General features: G+C 34.8%; 1 protein-coding gene across 1 annotated transcript in view; it reads right to left on the bottom strand.

The window, feature by feature from the left end:
- Positions 1 to 1,565: 1,565 nt before the first annotated feature.
- Positions 1,566 to 20,489, bottom strand: part of LOC121384070 (GPI-anchor transamidase-like) — a 50,650-nt gene continuing 31,726 nt past the window's right edge. The window contains exons 5-9 of the mRNA XM_041514291.1: positions 16,038 to 16,149; positions 13,747 to 13,961; positions 10,619 to 10,729; positions 8,069 to 8,250; positions 1,566 to 1,884 (exon numbers count right to left, since the gene is read on the bottom strand). Coding sequence (XP_041370225.1) covers positions 1,809 to 1,884; positions 8,069 to 8,250; positions 10,619 to 10,729; positions 13,747 to 13,961; positions 16,038 to 16,149 — 696 coding nt within the window. The 3' untranslated portion in view covers positions 1,566 to 1,808. The remainder of the gene's footprint in view (positions 1,885 to 8,068; positions 8,251 to 10,618; positions 10,730 to 13,746; positions 13,962 to 16,037; positions 16,150 to 20,489) is intronic.

Genomic DNA, 20,489 nt, shown 5'->3' with positions numbered 1-20,489 from the left:
ATAACTTGATGAAAACAAACCGGTGGAATAATTGTTATATATGCGTTTAAAGAGTGTTCCATGATGCATCGTTTGGTGCAAAAATCATGGCCATAGATTAATAGAAACTGGGAGAAATTTTGACCAAGTGTGGTAGGGGTTAAAAATAAAAACACCCACTTAATAACTGGTATGACCACCTCTTGAATTGACCACTGCAGTGCATCGCAGGCGCATAGAATTGACTAAAGTGTTGATTTCTGCCTGTGGAATATTGTTCCATTCCTGAATGAGCGCTTGACGAAGTTCGTTGACGTTAGCGGGTGGGTTGGGACGACACCTCAATCGTCTGTCCAGACTATCCCAGGCATGCTCGATGGGGTTGAGATCAGGACTTTTAGTGGGCCAGTCATCAATGAAATCAATGTTATTTGTCCTAAGAAAATTTACAGTGTGTCTAGCTGTATGAGAGGTGGCATTATCATGTTGAAAAATCGAGATGTTGGCGTTGTTATGGAATAGAGGAATAACGTGATGAGCGAGAATGTCATCGCGGTAACGTTGAGCATTTATATTGCCATCAATGACGACTAGTGGTGAACGATAACCATGGGCAATGGCTGCCCAGACCATGACAGAACCCCCACCCCCGAAACGATCTCGTTCAAGAACACAACAGTCAGCATAGCGTTCATTTCTCCAACGGTAGACATGCACCCTGCCATCACCACGTTGTAAAGAAAATCTGGATTCATCCGAAAAAAGAACGGTATTCCAGCGTTGCCGTATTCAACGAGTGTGTACACGTGCCCAATTAAGACGATTTAGACGATGACGTTGTGTTAAAACGCATCCGACGTAAGGACGTCGTGCATGTAAACCGTTCTCCCGCAGACGATTACGAACAGTTTGCCCACTGATTCGGTTATTGTGAAGCCCAGGTGTGTTAGCAGCAGTAGCAGTGGCAGTTTGGAATCGATTGCGCAAATGCCTGTTCATGATATAGCGGTCTTGACAACGTGTTGTAACACGCAGACGTCCACGAGGTGGCAAGTCGTTGGTGCTTCCTGTCGTTCGAAATCTTACGCGAAGATTTCGTATCGCTCGACTAGAACTCCCAACATGCCTTGCAACGTCTTCTGTCGACATGCCAGCATCAAGCATGCCAATCGCCCGTTCGCGTAAATTATTGGGTATTCTTGGCATACTAAAAATGCTACAATGTAAAAAACGTTAATTGTTTTACAAATTTTGAAGCGTTTTCGTTCACTTGACAACAATGTCAGTAAGACAAATAAAAAAAATTGACCGAATACTACACGGGATATGTCGAACCATGCATGCATGTGCAAATTGAATTTCACGTTGTCGACGATTAACAGTGCAAAAATAATCGATAAAATTCATGAATCCTGATAATACAGCTCAAGGCTAATACTACCTATATAATTTCATTACACAATGAAAATTTTTTAACACAACATATATATATATATGTACAAATCGGAAGTATTCTCCCACACGGTTTTTTGTTCAGTATATATATATATATATATATATATATATATATATATATATATATATATATATATATATATATATATATATATACACACATACTACATTTCTTGTAAGTCTTCTGAATCTTTTGTTACATATTACAATATTAAACTATTTTTTAAAGTTCAGCAACCATACTTCAGATGAATAAAATGACTTTTTCTATCATGTGACTTTTCCATGTTATACTCTAAGCTGAAGATTAGCAAGGGACATGATAGGTTCCTCCCTATATTCCACAAGATGACAACACAGTTAAAAAGCTTCTATCAAACTGGCAGAGGAAATTGTTCAGCATAACTAAGTTTCTGTGTCAGGACATGTGCATCCTTGCAGTTTTCACTTCTGAAAAACATAAATGGAAAATGTATATACAATGTATTATTATAATAATAAAAATAAAGGCACAGATATTACAATACTAAATACAAAAATATATACCAATGTTTATTTCTAGGCCACCCAAATAGAACAAACTATTCTTCTTTATATCATCAAAACCTCTTGAAGGAAAATGGTGGTAACTGTCATACAGCCAGCATCTGGGTCTCGTGTGTTTTCTTATACTGATCTGTTTTCATTCGCAGACTTATAGCCTTAATGACAATATTCATAATTTGTCAGCTACATGTAATAGGCAAACACAAGGCTTCTTTCACAAATCTAAAAGAAAACTAGCTGGTTAAGTGTATGGTGGCCATTTTAAATTCCCAACCCCACCCAATTTAAATATGTTTTTCACAAAATGTAATGTGTCACTCAACTGGTAGGAAGGTGCCAGAAAGCCATGCTAGAAAAACGTCCCTAGATGGTAAGGCACCCTTTTCATTAGTTAATTAGTTGTGTCATTTACCTGTTGATTACATCATTCTGTAAGAAAAGGCCGTATGTAACATCATATACCCCAGCAGTCACTATTAATTCTTTATAGTTTTTTTACAACAGAATATATCGAACTTTTGTTTTTGAAAATTTTCTGTGAACATGATTAAAATACAAAGTAATAGCAATAATCAGAACAGTGTACTAAGTGGTTTCCATCATTCCTATATACATGTATATATCAGGGGTGGGGAAAAGCCCTTTTTTCCCGGTCTGGGACCGATTCTCGATCTCTGAAACCGAAATTATTTTTGAAAAACGCGCGTTTGCCGGTCCCACTTTTGTCATTCTTGTCGGTCCGAAGCACCTGTCCATTTCTATTATTGGAACAAATTCCTATCGGTCAAGTGGGCCGGCCAGCCCAGACATCGGTATCTCGTGCATGATTTAAAATAATAAATAAATAGTGGTCAATATGGCTAGTGTTTCAGACGTTTGTGATTTTAAAGTCTGCCTAAGTATATCGCCAGTCACTGAAGTTGGACCTACAGTAGTGTCAATCGACTGCCACTGGGCTAGACATTTATCAAAGTCGCTGAGTCGGTCAAGAGATTAAACAGACGTTAACGATAGCACGATTCTTGGTTTAGAAAGCCATCAAGGTATTAAATCCAATTAAAACAAAGGACCCAGAATTTGCAACTGGTTACTCTGTCGGGTCGAGTGTCCTAGTCTGAAGCAAGAGCCTTTTGTGCAATACAAACTGCTTAAAATAGCATAAAATATAATGAAATAATCTATAAATATATTTATTGTTGACTGTTCAATGTAGTGTATCCAATAATTATAAAGGATTTTAAAATTAACAAAAGGTTTCCACCTTTTTTTTAACAAGTGGGAGTAAGCAGAACAGCTACATGTACTGTTATCTTAAGAGCCAGTAGAGGTAAAATTTCATCCAATCAGTGATGATGTTATTACTCTCTTTGTCTAAACATGTGCTAGCTTAGGCTGTCAAACGCTTCGAATGGTGCCATCTTTTATTAATTTTCAGGACACAGTACTGAATACTCGTACTTTTTATACATATATGGGAATTAAAATTCATAACTTTTATTCCTTTTTTATATTATTTATTCTATTATGTAAAATATATACAATTTGTGGGGTTTATCACTGATCATTGTGTGATTAAAAAAAAAATTCTTCATGTTTTCATGTTTATCGTTTCGCGTTCATGATTCAAGATAAAACTATACAAATATCACTATGATTTTTTTTAAAACTATTTGGCAAATATCTTTTTTTAAATGTTTTTTTTTATTATTCGTTTCTTGTTTAGTGATCTCTGTGTATTCATTTCAAACATGTTATTGAACTTGTTTTTATTTTTTTATTTTTAACAGCTGATGATTTTAGCTGAAAGCAGTCAACCATATTACAAACCATGGACAAAACGTTTTTAAAATCAGCAGTGAAAACGTAAGCACTGGGAAACAATTATAATTACAGTAAACATAATTTTACATTAATTTTAACACGGAAAAAAATTAAATAATAATACAAGACTCCTAATAGAATAATGTAACAAAATAACTTAGGCAATATGATACTAAATGTGTTATATCATAGTTACAAATGACATATTTCACAATTTTTAGATTTGTAATAAATAACTGCAAATAAATTGGTCCCAAAAACAATCTTTACATCAATAAATTGTCACGTGCTTACATATACTGTATAAACAAAGTCACATTCAATATGACTAGATTTCTGTCTTAAAGGAGAGGGCAATTAAGGCATTTGGCCTGGTGTGCATATTCAACGATATATAATACACATTATTGCTTAATATCAACAAGTATAATCATATAGTTAATTAATAAAATGGTTTAATGTGACAGCTATTATATATAACGGGCGCAGCCATTTTGTACCATCTCAGTGAGTACACCCTCTGGCGAGCTGGTGGTTACGTAATACTTAACGCGTAATGTCAGGAATGAGCCTTAGAACTAGAGAAACACAATCTACCTGGTTTTTGCAGGATGATAAATAGTCATATATTGCAGTGTTCTGTAATAATACACATCCCAGTAAGACAGCAATAAGTATATTCAGCACTATATATATTATTTTTCAATACAAAATAAAATACCATTGTCAAAGTGGCTACACAACAAGTCGAAAAAATTTACAATGTTTTGCCCATGCATTAACCTACGTACTGAAATGATACACGGAGTGTTTTCTTAGATAATTGGTCTATGCTGTTAGTTGCTTCTACCTGTGATTCCTGATTGGCAGGTGTGCATTTGATTGGTAACCAGACGAGCCAATAAATTGGCACTGTCTAGACACAAAAATACATACCAGTATTGTGGAATATTACCTGTCGCCCCTAAAATTGTAATGTTATTACTGTAAATAGTTCTGTAAAACTATTGATTAAGTAGACTTTTCCATCTAAAACCACAGAATTGACCAATTACGTAGTCCCAAAGAAAAGAAAATTATCACTTGGGTATCGTGGGTTGTCGTTTTTGCTCCAACGTAGCATATCAATAGGCCTAATAGTGTACATTTTTCCTTTGGATTATTAAACAGAGAAAAATACCATAATCCCATTTTGTTCCGTTAATGCAACTTGAAATATATTTAGTTAAATAGTTTATTATATTATTACGTCATTTATGCTGTTTTACAAGTCAGGTTGATCAAAAAGAAGCGCTTTGTCAAAAATTACTGCTTTTGTTTACACTGTACATACAGGAGATGGTCAGGAGCTGACGTCACTTCGCCCCAAGCTATCGCACCGGACGTCACAAAAACAAAACAAAATGGCTGCCCCCAGTTAGCAGGAATAATCATGTTTTTTTATTAACTCTAAAATTACCGGCCTCGGTGGCGTCGTGGCAGGCCATCGGTCTACAGGCTGGTAGGTACTGGGTTCAGATCCCAGTCGAGGCATGGAATTTTTAATCCAGATACCGACTCCAAACCCTGAGTGAGTGCTCCTCAAGGCTCAATGGGTAGGTGTAAACCACTTGCACCGACCAGTGATCCATAACTGGTTCAACAAAGGCCATGGTTTGTGCTATCCTGCCTGTGGGAAGCGCAAATAAAAGATCCCTTGCTGCCTGTCGTAAAAAGAGTAGCCTATGTGGCGACAGCGGGTTTCCTCTAAAAAAATCTGTGTGGTCCTTAACCATATGTCTGACGCCATATAACCGTAAATAAAATGTGTTGAGTGCGTCGTTAAATAAAACACTTCTTTCTTTCTTTTTTTAACTCTAAAATTACGTGTTTTTCATTTGCTAAAGTGTCAGTATGTGTTGGTGGTCCGGGTATGCATCTTTCCAACACATAAGGCTCTTGTTTGAGTTGACCCTACCTTTAACACATTATAACAAATCTGATAAAAGTTGCACAAAGACAGTAAGTTGCATTAATTAAGATGACAAATATTTAGAATTTTATAAAAGCGTTAAAATCTACATGGATTAGCAGATTCTTTTCATCTAATGCAAAATGGAAAATATTGTTTGAAGTTACTACAAAATTATCTATACAAAAACGTATTATATGTGGAGATTAATTTATCAAAATAAAAATTAAGAAATTAAAAAGCTATTTTTGAGAAAATGTCTTACATACATGTAGTTGGTAGTTAATTAAATAAAAACAAATTCCAGAAAGCATAAATGAAATAATCAGAATCAATATTTGGTATAACAATAAAATAACTATTGATAAGAAACCTATATATTATGAAAACTGTATTAACAAGAGTACCAGTGTAATAGCCCAAAATATACCCAGTGCTCAATTTTAAGGATTTTGGTCGCTTGCCCGGGGGGCAAGTATTGGTTCACATTGAGGTTGCCCCTCCAATAAATTGGTTGTCCTGATTTCATCCGTGTTTTGAAAATAGAGTTATATTTATATTCCAATAAAACAGCAACCAACAGGTTTGGAATTAATATGTTGTCAATGTAAAATGTAATATGTAGTCTGACAATAAAATACATTACTTTTTAATAATGTTTTTAAATGTTTGTAGTTATACACATGTACACATAGGGCCTAATTGCTTACGTTTTTTTGTGATTTGGCGACACATCAGCTATTTTCCAATCGAATGCACTGGAATGTTTACTGTTCGGAATACTTCAGCCAATTACGATTTTCCCCAATGTCTCACAGAATCGGCCGAGGAGTTCCGAGTGGCAAACAAACCCACGTGATTTTGACTGATTGACTGGCGCTACTAACTTTAGGTAATGACAGTTTAAAAGCAATTGTGGGCAAGGAAACTGCACATTAATATGCGACACAACTCGCCTTTTGGTGTAAAAAAAAGTCAGTCGTCCGATGGGCAACTAGTATCATAGAATTAAGTTGCCCAACTGAATATTAGATCGTCACAGATGACCGGACGACCGTAAAAATTGAGCGCTGTATACCCCCCGCCAAACTATACCCGGGGTATAAACTGGACTAGCCCAGAATATACCCCGGGGTATAAAACAGGCTAGCCCAGAATATATCTCAGTTGCTTTTCTTTTAAAGCGTTTATTATTATTATTTATTTATTTATTTTGTATATAGGTTAGTAATAACAAATGAGGGTTAGGGTTAGGGTTAGGGGTATAAAACAGGCTAGCCGATAATAGTGGTTTTCTGACCAGATTTTTTTTCAAAATGAACTACGATTCATATCCCAGTATTTGGTGATTTTTGTTTTTGGTAAAACGATCAAATTTATTATCAAATTAGCTGTTACAATCCCTGAAAATTACCGCGACTTGCCACCATTGTTGTCAAGCGAAAATATTTGCCAAAAAACACTCTTTTAACTCAAAATTCTAAGATATTTTCCATTGATAAACAAAAAACAAGCAGGCTGTCAAATAACTTTCCTGTAAATAAAATTTGTTTCCGATGAGTGTCGTGTGCAAAATATGAATTGGGGAATGCACTGTCGACTAGCGTGATGTCGGGCGAGATTTCTCGCCTGCAGTAGTCAGGTTAAAATATAGTTAACAAAGTAAAACCAGGTAATACATTTCCAGTGAACTGAAGGTGACCTCCATTCTATCGAAAGCGGAAATGTGACAAACATTCTGAGCCGGAGTGGAATCAATACTGTAACCAGGGATGTGATACCCATTAATAAATATGACTTTTATGAGCTGAAATGATTCTTAAAAAGCTGAAAACCTTTATACTACACCTAAATAAAGGTCATTTATCAGCATTTCAGATAGTCCAATCTACTTTGTGAAAATACATGACTGTATGTTTGCACATAAAAAGCTGAAATCAGATAAAAAGCTGAAAAATCACACCCCTGTGTAACAGTGGTTCGCATGGGAGATTATTACTTAGATTTACTGATCGCTTTTTTGGTGTACTGCACCGACTAGCATCAACATAAAACTTGACTGAATGACACTGGATGAAAACAAAATTAAATATAGAAAAGCACACATCCACTAGCCTACTGATTTTTTAGAGGTTAGCATTTGTCACTGGCCTGACTTGAATACCAGGTCGTAGTGATTGTCAAACTAAACACAATGACTTTGACAGGTGTCATTCAGTTTAGTTTCCTTCTCCTGAGAAAATCAGTGATTTACTAAGAGGTGTTCTCTTAGTAAATGATTGTTTATAACTTTAAAAAAAAAACTTATTCCTTTACCTGCAAGAACTCTGTGGTGATGTCATACTGATATTCTTAAGGTGAATGGTGTCCATAAGGATTTCCACATTACGTACACTACCAAAGAAGTCTGTAAGAGGAACTTTAGCTAAATTCCTCTTGAACAGGTCTTGTCTCACGTGCACAGTTGAGATACACTGATGCTTAGGACAAACTTTCAGCTGAAAAAGTAATAATTAATTGTTTATTGTCTATATACAGTTCAAAACACACAGGTTTGTATCAAAATACATTCCCCCTATATTGCTCCCTAGAGGGTACTGCTTTAACAAAATCTGATATTTGTACCATTGTTTTTGCTTCGTACATAATAAATACAATGTATATACAACACTAATTTTTTTCAAATGGTACAACTTTTTCTTTGATGTTTTAAAACTTAATACCATTACGAACTATGATTCGTTATATTTTTGTGTATAAAACAAAAACGACGGTGTGGAAATTGTTGTGATAGCAGTATAGTAGCTCCTAGGTTGGGAAACACTGATCTAATCAAATCATTCAGCCTAATTATTACAATATACTCTCTGTGTCATGTATATGCTGTTACCTTGATGTTGCAGATAAACATTATTTAACTGTAAAAACAAACATTAACACACACACACACAAAATTACTAAAAGTCAATTGAAAACTCATCTGAAAATGTTTACTCCTAAGTAAGACAGAAAGGGAATTAAACAAATTTCCATGGCTTCAGTTATATCAACACTCCAGCTTTTGAGCAATACAAATGTATATCTGTTGTCTAGTGAAGACAAAGTTGTCTTTTTGTCTATTTTACAACAGCCTATTAACTGTGCTGGCTGGCTGTTTACAGAATGAGACAAAATATCATATTTTTAGATCCTAAATATTGTTTTATCTTAAATTCCCACTTGTTTGTTGTTTGATGGAGTTGATGCATTATACATGTACAAGTACATTGTATATATGGTAATCATGTAACCGTACATGTACACAATGTATGTAGCCTAATTTTAACTGTCAACAATCAAATAAAATGTGGGTGTTATTTGTAGTAAAATTATTTATTTTAAGTGCTGTGAATTTTTATTGAAAATAGAGTATCAGTAAAATCATATTTTATAAGCAATCAGTAAAAAAGGTTCATCTGGATGTTTGGCATGAGTAGTAATGTTCCATTATTTATCATGTGTGTGTGGATAATATCTAGCAGTAGAAGTAAATGCAATATAACTCAACAGTCAGTGGACTGAAACATGGGTGAGAATATCCATCAGTAAAACAAAATGTACTGAGATGAATATTCACAGAAATATGTATGATGAAAAATTATTCAAATATTACTACCATATCTGACCGAAAAATTAGCCCGTCTTTGAATAAGCCCCCTGCCTTTTTTTGACAGCATTTATGAAATTAGGCCCTTATTCGTAAATATGCCCACCCCACCCCAATCCCTTTAGCACAATAAATAAAACGAAAATACAAGTTTTCTTAAAGTTCAGTTAAAAGGTCATACCTCCTGAAGGAATACTGTAACAAACAATTAAACACAAATGTAACAACATCTTATTAAAACCAGTGAGGTTTATGGTATAAAATTTAATAATATTTTTTGTGTAACATTGTTTCTAATTTCATGTCTGCAGTGTTTTTTTGATCTATTCAAGCCCAGGTCTGAACTAAAACCAATGTCTATAAATTAGGGCAAATACCTTATTCTTATTGGTTATGAACAGTTGCAATGATCAAGATTGACAACTATAACTTAAAATTGTATTATCTATAAGAGTTTCACATGACGCAAATAAGAAAAATAAACGCTTCTTATATTTTGTTCCCCCCTCAGAACAATATGACTCCAAACCCTGAGTGAACTGTGGAAAAGCCGTGTGCAACCAACTGGTCAACGTGAATATTAGTAGCTAGAAATAGCATCAATAATATAACCATAAAATAAAATGTGTTAAGTGCGTCGTTAAATAAAACTACAACCACAGAAATTGTGTTTTTGCCAAGTAACACGGTTTCACTACGCAACCCCCTCCCTCAACAATGCAAAATTAAAAGGATTTGATCTTACAACATTTATTCTGTTATTTTATTTATTATTATTTTAAAATACATGTATAAACAAATTAAACGCAAACATGTATCGGCATTCAGACAATGTTCTGGAGTTAAGAGTAAAATAGACTGTCCACAAGGCATTTGTGAAGTTTACCATTGGTTATAATCTGGAAATGGGACTCTATCGGATAATCGGTTATACCGGTTATTAGCATAAATTTGACACGCACCAGGGCTATGCAATTAAGCAGATTTGACTGTATTTTTTATTATTATTTATTTTTGTTATTTAATTAGGTTTTTTTTAAATTGGCCCCTTGTCTGAGAATAAGCCCACCCCATGCTAAGCTCATAATAAATTGTCTTGGCCCTATGGGCTTATTTCCAGTCAAATACGGTAATAAGTTTGAAGTAAATAAACAATATGCACAAACAATATGCAGATGCCATACATGAATATTAAGGACTAGAGAAAAAGCACAACTCACAAAGTCTGCCATTGTCTGCTTTCCACCAGGTTTAACTCGTTCCAGGAATTCCAGGGCATGATATGTATATCTGTCTATAACATACACTCCTAAGGCTGGATCAACATGATGCTTTAAACAAAACAAAATTCAGTCAAGAAATATATTAGTGAGGCAGATAATGACATAAAACAGACAGGATCGTGCATTTTGTGATAGAACTCTACTTGGGTAACTGAAGATTCAGGGCTAGCTCTGCGAATTTTGACAACAATTGACGAATTGTATTTTAATTTGGCAAAAAAAATATTGTTTTATAATTTATATTTTTGTGGAAAATAGCTATAGGTTTTGCATTTTCTGATCACCCAGAGCTAGCCCTGAGATTTTCTGATATAGTACCAATTAAACAATGCCCCCTAGTGGCTTACAGCTACCCCCCTCCCCCCTTCCTCCACCCAAGGTTGACCATACATATTTAAAGGGACAATTAAGGCATTTGGCCTGGTATGCATATTCAACGATATACATGTTTAATATCAACAAGTATAATCGTATAGTTAATTAATAAAACGGTTAAATGTGACGGTTATTATATATAATGGGCACAGCCATTTTATACCATCTCAGTGAGTACGCCCTCTGGCGAGCTGGTGGTTACGTAATACTTAACGCGTAACATCAAGAATGAGGCTTAGAACTAGAGAAACACAATCTACCTGGTTTTTGTGGGATGATAAATAGTCATACATTGCAGTGTTCTGTAATAATACACATCCCAGTAAGCCAGCAATAAATAAATCCAGCACTATATATATTATTTATCAATACAAAATAAAATACCATTGTCAAAGTGGCTACACAACAAGTCAAAATAATTAACAATGTTTTGTCCATGCATTAACCTACATGTACGTACTGAAATGATACACAGAGTGTTTTCTTAGTTAATTGGTCTATGCTGTTAGTTGCTTCTACCTGTGATTCCTGATTGGCAGGTGTGTATTTGATTGGTAACAAGATGAGCCAATTAATTGAAGCTGTCTAGACACAAAAATACATACCGGTATTGTGGAATATTACCTGTCGCCCCTAAAATGGTAATGGACATGGTTTATTACTGTAAATAGTTCTGTAAAACTATTGATTAAGTAGACTTTTCCATCTAAAACCACAGAACTGACCAATTACGTAGTCCCAAAGAAAAGAAAATTATCACTTGGGTATCATGGGTTGTCGTTTTTGCTCCAACGTAGCATATCAATAGGCCTAATAGTGTACATTTTTCCTTTAGATTATTTAACAGCGAAAAATACTATAACCCCATTTTGTTCTGTTAATGCAACTTGAAATATATTTAGTTAAATAGTTTATTATATTATTACGACATTTATGCTGTTTTACAAGTCACGTTGATCAAAGAAAAGCGCCTTGTCGAAAATTACTGCTTTTGTTTACACTGTACATACAGGATATGGTCAGGAGCTGACGTCACTTCGCCCCAAGCTATCCCACCGGACGTCACAAAAACAAAACAAAATGGCTGACACCAGTTAGCAGGAATATTTATGTTTTTTTATTAACTATAAAATTACGTGTTTTTCATTTGCTAAAGAGTCAGTATGTGTTGGTGGTCAGGGTATGCATCTTTCCAACACATAAGGCTCTTGTTTGAGTTGACCCTACCTTTAAGAGGTTTTGACCATATACCGTATATCTTTGCCTGTAAGTCGACCCTGCCTATAAGTCGACCCCCCTTTCTTTGGTAATAAAATCAGCTACTTTTGCTTTGACCCGCTTATAAGACGACCCAGTTTCTGTGGCAAATTGTTCTTGACATTACTAAATGATGACAAACATATCATTCTTATTATAAGGTTGTGGTACAAGATTTTCGCTTCACAAACAACAACCGTCGCCATACTTATTTTGTTACTGAAAGTATTTCCTCCATATCAGTATGAGCACTGCGCCAATGAAACAAGCCGGGTTTGCGTATTTAATATTCATTAGGATGGCCTTGTTTTCATTGGTATCGGAATCACACGAGGTATTGTTTTGGTAGCAGGAAGTTATGCAATGCACGAGTTCTTACTACCGGCCCCGCCATATCACTGGCTGAGTATTAAAACAAAGATCGATTTGCCTGTGTTGTTTTAACATTAAAAAACACACCGACTTCACTACCTTCAAGTTGACCGGATTATGACCCTATGTCACTATCTGTAGATAGTATTGTAAGCCACCTAATTAACCTCTTCTCATGTCTTTTGGTTCAGAGACGGGTGCGTTTGTTTACCGATACGCACTAAGCGGCTTTGTAAAAACAACAATAATGGATGACAATAATCAAATAATGTTTTATTAGAACCTTTTATTACAGTGAATAAACATTAAAGGTAAGTACAGATAGTACTATTGTCAGTTTGTGGCTACTTTAAGATGAGATCGTGATTTAAAAACAAACCCATGACAGACTTGCAAAACGTCATTTACGACATGTCGGAGGAGGATTTTTTTTTTTTTTTTTTTTTTGTTGACTCTCTTGTAAGTCGACCCCCTGGCTATTTGTAGAAAATTTTGGTGTAAAAAATTCGACTTATAGGCGAAGATATACGGTATTCAATAGTGTTTGTCCTGAATTGGGTTCCCAGTCTGGAGCACACTGAGAGTAAAAGTTGAAACCACTAGAGCACATTGATTAATTAATTATCAGCTACTGGATGTCAAACATTTGGTAATTTTGACATACAGTCTTAGAGAGGAAACCTGCTACATTTTTCTATTAGTAGCAAAGGATCTTTTATATGCACCATCCTGATACATGTTGACTAAAAACAAGGAGGAATTATTTGCTTAATTACTTACACACTTTGGGGGGGGTGGGTGAGATGTAGCCCAGTGGTAAAGCACTCGCTTGATGCGCGGTCGGTTTGGGATCAATGCCTGTCAGTGGGCCCATTGGGCTATTTCTTGCTCCAGCCAGTGCACCACGAATGGTACATCAAAGGCTGTGGTATGTGCTATCCTGTCTATGGGATGGTGCATATAAAAGATCCCTTGCTACTAATCAAAAAGAGTAGCCCATGAAGTGTGTCGTTAAATAAAACATTTCCTTCCTTTTACACACTTGGTTTAGCTCTACTTACCGACAGTGAATCTTCTCCAATTTTACTACTAGCAACACCAAGTATATTGGGCGAGTAAAATTTCTGTAGCATGGATTCAGCTTGACAGGTATCAATCATAAAGAACAACTCGTGATAGCGTCTCTTCTGCCACATTTGTTCAAAGGCATCTGCCAACTCCACATTTGAGACCTCTTCAGCATCTTGAAACTTGAGAAAACCATCACCACCATGACCTTAATAAAACAAAGTATCCGATTACACAAATGCACATAACCGAACAGCTAAAAAATCAAATAACAGTAAAATATGTCTGATCTCTTAAATGATTAGACACGTAAACATGCTGCTGATGCTGATGCTGATGCTGATGCTGCTTCTGCTTCTACTACTACTACTACTACCAAACTACTATTATTATTATTATCATTATTATTATTAAAGCTGAAAGGATAAAAAAAATTAAATGCAAGTTTATGGTGAATTTTGTTTTATAATTTTAAAGTACATATATACAGAAACTAAAAAAATGTATAAAATGGGAGCTTAAATTTTTTTTGTTATGTGGAATTTTATTCAGAACTGGTCATAACAAGCTTTTTGCTTATTCTATATTGTGCAAATGCTTTTAAATGCTCTAAAATGATAATACTGGTAGTTCCTCTGCTGTTGATATAGTTCAGTTTCACAAGCATCTCAGCAAAGCGAATTTGTTAGAAAAAATTCAGTTTTTTTCCCCAAAATATTTTTTTATCCGACAGCTTTCATTAGCATTGTGTTGAAAATGACAGTTCATACTAATAATTACCAAACACATTTCTACAATTCATAAGTATGGTAGAACAACTGTGAGTAGTTTTGTTCAAGTATGGCTAGGCATTGTTTAGTTAGCATACCCTATATTTGAGCACTAAATTTGAACATTTGTGTTCAGGAAAGGACTTTCTTTTTTTTTTACATTGTTCAGTATCCCCCAATAAAGACTAGTATTAGGCATTTAAACATTAAATATTTCAAGACAGTATCAGGCTATATGAATGACACAAATTAATGTAAAATTAGAATACCAGACATATTTTACAAACATGGCAGTGTACTTGGACTGTATGTAAAAGTGCTATATGTTTAAGGAACAGATTGGAATAACTGTTCATGCTATGAACCACAGGTTTGGACCCTTGAGTACATGTATGTATATTCATCCCCCATCTAGATGTTAGTAACTATGCCCCCCCCCCCCCCAAAAAAAAAAAACCCCACTTTCAAATACACTTTTTCTCCAACATTCATCACCTGCCCTACAAATTTTCACTTATTTGGACAAGTAAAAATATTGGCAGACAAGTAGTATACATCGTCTGTTGTCCTGTTTTGTTGAGGGACCTGTTTTAGTGGTTGCATCGATTGTGCACAACAGTTCGTACATTTGAAGATTTCTGACCATTGAAAGTAAACAAATGTCTGTCACATTCATAGAAATGTTTGTTAAAATGAGATTAAAATGAGCAAAGAAAGTAAGTTTAAACTTAACCCACTCATAAACACAGCATATTTCTTAATACTGGGTATGGTACCTTTTTTCAAAGACTGTAATTTGAAAGAAAACTTGATTTTAAGAACTATTTTTGTCTGTCCTCAGCTGTACTCTATCTAGTTATTAAGTGGCATGACTGTAACGAAAGGCAAAACTGTTCACAGATACTTGCCAAAAATATATGGTCCTTATATGTTTTTACATAAATATCTTCCTGGATGTCTGCTTATATATTTATTAAAACTCAGAATGCATCTTACATTTTTTAAGAAAACAATTTTACCAGTATAACCATTCATTTACTCAACTTATATTATAGTTATAACACAATTGCAAAACATCAGAAATGTTAAATTTGTTTCCAAAAATGTTGTCCGTTAACACTGGTTCTCGAGGACTACATTTCTTAATTTGCCTTAAAACATTTAAGATAATTTTTATAAATTATTATAAGTACAATTACATACCTGTTTTGTTGAACAATATACATGTTTTGATAAAACACTGAAAAGTTTTGTGTTTGGAAGTTCTGGCTGTACAGTAAACATTTTACATTGACTTGCCAACGGTTGAGGAGAGTCTTAAATTTACACGTTTTGTGAATAGATTTCTATTTACATGAAACTGAAGAAACAGGTGATATTCAAAAGGAATGTAAACTTTGGCGAAATCACCTGTTACAAACAAATATCATGAATGCTTACTTTATGAGAATTGGTAAAAACCTGCATAATATGTTGTCCTATCAAAACAAAATAACTGCATTGTGCTTTCTGACCTGTCATGTAGACAAGAACATTGCTTCTTTCATCTGTTAGAAGTCGTTTTGACCGTGGGGTACTAGCTGGCAGACGACCTGTTAATACACGAATGAAGTTCTCAACTGTTACCTAAAACAGAAAATAGGTAATAAATATATAGCAGTACTACCACCGAGTACATGTCAATTTAGTCCACCTGTGAGCTTCATTAAATAAATATATTTCAAAACCTGTAATTATTCATTGACAGGGCTCAAACTTAAGAATTTATCACCCATGGCAATTAAAAAAAAAAAAAACATTTGAGTGTACCGACATAAATTTTTTAATTTTGACTTTTGCAGCAAATAAACTTGACTGAAATGTTATTTTTCTGTATACATATATAGTCATATTTCTTCAATATACGTTAATAAACTTCTTTAAACAAAAATGTATTATGAATAGAATCATGGACTAGTAGCAAAAGCTAGCGGAACCCGGTGTTTCTAAAACAAAGTTGCCTAAGTTTTCAGTGAATATGATATGAAAACTGTTCCATGGATGGCATTAATTTGTATATAGTGTTCTTGCTAGGTGAAAATTAAACAAACCAAAAAAGAGAGAGAGAGAGGAAAGTGTGTTTACCCTATATCGTTGTGTGTTGGTTGACTTTCTGGAAATTCCTATCCCTTATTTTGCCCTCAGTATCTGATACTGAAAAGTTAGTGCGATGTACAAGCTGCCTTATCTTTTATGTACTGTTACCAGTTGTTAAAATGCAGTTCAGTTAAAACGGAATTATTGTTTGTCTGACATTCACAAGTATTCGTTTTGATAAACCGTTCAAAGTTTTAATATTATTATTTTAATAAAGATTTTAAGATATCTGAAAAACAATAAAGAGGTTTTTTTTTTAAGTGATCACCCTACTGTGGGCTAAAAAAGTTCTGTTCTTTTTATTTCCATCTTGAATCGATAGCATTAATACTGACAGCTGATAAACAAGTAGTTTTGTTTTTGTAAAGGTGGTGTATATATTATTTGGCACCCAAGATAAATTATTTTAATAATGAACACTACCTCGTATACTACTTCTTGTTGTTTTTATAAACTGTGATACCCCCCCCCCTCCCAAATGTAAACGTTTGTAATATTTTATAAAGAATTGCTGAATAAATAAATTGAGGATAACATATGAGACAAGTGTTAGAGTTAGTGGACACAAAAGACAGAATGACCGTTCTGATTACATGACAAATTTGGTGCCAAATAAGTGGTTTTTCAGTCGGAGATTGTCAAAACGATAAAAATAAAATGTTTACATTGCTCAAATAAAATACTACTTTTATTGTTTGTATCAATCATACAAATACATACTGGTATGGGACACAACAGAGGCTGTTAAAAATAGTGTTAAATTATGTTATGGTAACTGTTGTAAGCTACTGAAGTTTTTTGTCAGTTGCGCTTTCGTACACAACAGCTTGTTTCCTTTGATGTCCAGTAGGCCTATATCTATTTTGTGTTATGAAATGCTATGGGTGAGGGAAGAGGTGTCTTGTCAATTGTTAAATATCGATTTCAAAATATATCTGTATATAATAATCAACAAAAGGAATATCTACATTCATATTGGGAATGTTTTAGTCCCAAATTGGATATAAAAACAACATAGCCTTTTGTGAATGGTGGAAAATGATGCCGATTATCAGTCTACATATATAGTTTAACCTGTGTACTGTTACACAAGACACAATTTTCTATCAATAAAAGATTGTAATGCAGGGCACAAACACTGGAGTCACCCTAGTGAAACACTATTTTATTTTTGTTCAGCACCAAGCTCACTGATGTCACATAAGATTAGTCACCCGAGGTATCTCAACGATTGAGGTGTTTTCAATTGACCACATGTTTCATGTGCTCAATGTTATGAACTTTGTGTTCTGCATGAAAATACTAATAAAAAATACAATTTTAAACATTTAAAAGAGATTCTGTTCTTTGTAAATTATATGGATATGTACATGTATGTGAATCATGTGATAATTTTTTCATTTTATTGTTGACGATAATAATGTTTTGCTATACAAAATTAATGCTTTCCTTTTAAATATATGTAAATGTATTTCATATTTTGTACAAGTTAGATATATGATATTAAAGAAAGAAAGAAATGTTTTATTTAACGACGCACTCAACACATTTTATTTATGGTTATATGGCGTCAGGCATATGGTTAAGGACCACACAGATTTTGAGAGGAAACCCGCTGTCGCCACTTCATAGGCTACTCTTCCGATTAGCAGCAAGGGATCTTTTATTTGCGCTTTCCACAGGCAGGATAGCACAAACCATGGCCTTTGTTGAACCAGTTATGGATCACTGGTCGGTGCAAGTAGTTTACACCTACCCATTGAGCCTTGCAGGGCACTCACTCAGGGTTTGGAGTCGGTATCTGGATTAAAAATCCCATGCCTCGACTGGGATCTGAACCCAGTACCTACCAGCCTGTAGACTGATGGCCTGCCATGACGCCACCGAGGCCGGTCATGATATTAAAGGGACACGCCCTAGTTACAGCTAGTTGTTAACCATTACGGCGTTGTTTTTCGCTATTAAACCCATTTTTTCACAAATAAAATTGCACTTTACTTACATTTTATTATTTAGAATACACATTTCCATTTACCTGAAGTGCTTTTTGGTAATCCTGGTAATCCTGATGTTTGTAAAACCACGAAATGCATTTTTTGTATTTCTTAACAACAGGCGTGCACTCGAGAAAAAAACGTTAAGCAAGCGAGGTCCAATCTATTTTTGGAGCGAATCTTCCCGTGTAAACGTCACAGACGTTGGTATACCACGTGACCGTTATCATTTTTGGTTCGGTTTGTTTTCTCGTGCACGGTTCATGCAATCAACATCCGATTTGTTGTCGTTTGCTTGTTGTTCATTTGTGAGATTTTACTTCACAGTTCGTGAACATTTTCAGTAACAATAAAGTTCAGACAAGTAAGTGTCTCAATACAAAACGTTACAAACCCTTAAAACCAATAATTTTGCCAAGTCTTACGATATCTGGAGAGGGGATACAACCAGGACAGAACAGTTGGAACATGTCCAGGAGAGGTGAAAAGAACACACTCAAAGTCTGTGCGCACTCTGTGAAATTTGTCGTGACGTAGGCATTGTTGTGCTTCGAGCGACATCTACCGGTGACATCAGAATACTAACTTTCAAAATTATTCAAGCAATTGGGACATGGGGATTCCCCATGGTATTTATCGGTATAAAACCTGCTTTTTCACTCCATTTGATAAAAACGTGATCTAAGTGTGTTACAGGTTTGTAGATTAACCAAATTATAATTTATCTTCGCTGAATGGAACTAGGGTGTGCAGCTTTAACTTGTTAAATTTTTATCTTGGATTAGATCACTTGTAAAAAACATTGTGTTTGGAACATTTTCACAAAGACCAAATTACCAATTATGTAATACTTTCTGTGAAACCGAGGGCCATTCATTCATTTCTACTTATTTTCGAGCTTATATCCAATTAAGGTTCAAGCATGCTGTCCTGGGCACACACCTCAGCTATCTAAGCTGTCTGTCCAGGACAGTGGGTTAGTTGTTAGTTAGTGGGAAGAGGGTGTAGTGGCCTTACACCTACCCATTGAGCCCTTAAGAACTCGCTCTGGGTTGGTGCCGGTACCAAGCTGCGAACCCTGTACCTACCAGCCTGTAGTCAGATGGCTTAACCACTGTGCCACTGAGACCGGTATCGAAGGCCAAGTAGATTAAACACAACACAGTTTATTAGCATAGAGTCAGTATTTCATAATTGCTTTCCTTAATTTTGTTTTAATTTTTTTTTTCGAACTATTGATGACACTGTGGAACAGGTATGGCTTATTGATATTGGGACCATGTGTTTTTAAACCAATTAGTGATGTTTTATCACAAACACACCCTAATATTTTTTTATTATTATGCTCTATATTAAACACTGAACAGTCACTGAAACGTGAAAGCACTTTTGAACAGAGTGAAACAACAGAGGTACATGTAAGTAGTCAATAATTAATGTCTTTATTTGGAAAGAGTTTACTTTGGGTTTGAAGTTCATTCCAAATGGATTTTTTTCAAGGAATCCAATGGTGCTAACTGATTTTTGATAAAATGTGTCTCAACATGACCCCTCGGACCCCCCAATTGTTTGCTGGGGGGGGGGGGGGAGGGGACATGAAAACTTACTTATATATGTAAATGTTAGTCGATTTGGATACTTTCTGCATCAATTTATACCAATTCAAGGATGGCCAATTCAATCAATTAATTTTCAAAATCCAAGATGGCCTCCATTATGCTAAAAATTCAAAATGGCCACCAAAATGGTGAAATATTCCAATAGGTTCACCAAATATATTTTAGATTCATTTAATGTTTTTATCTTGTATACAGTATTTATTGTCAAAGCTTGTAG

Source organism: Gigantopelta aegis, chromosome 10, assembly GCF_016097555.1.
Source record: "Gigantopelta aegis isolate Gae_Host chromosome 10, Gae_host_genome, whole genome shotgun sequence".
Classification (NCBI taxonomy): Eukaryota; Metazoa; Mollusca; class Gastropoda; order Neomphalida; family Peltospiridae; genus Gigantopelta; species Gigantopelta aegis.
The sequence above is the reverse complement of the archived record's forward strand: the minus strand, read 5'-3'. Positions and strand labels throughout refer to the sequence as shown.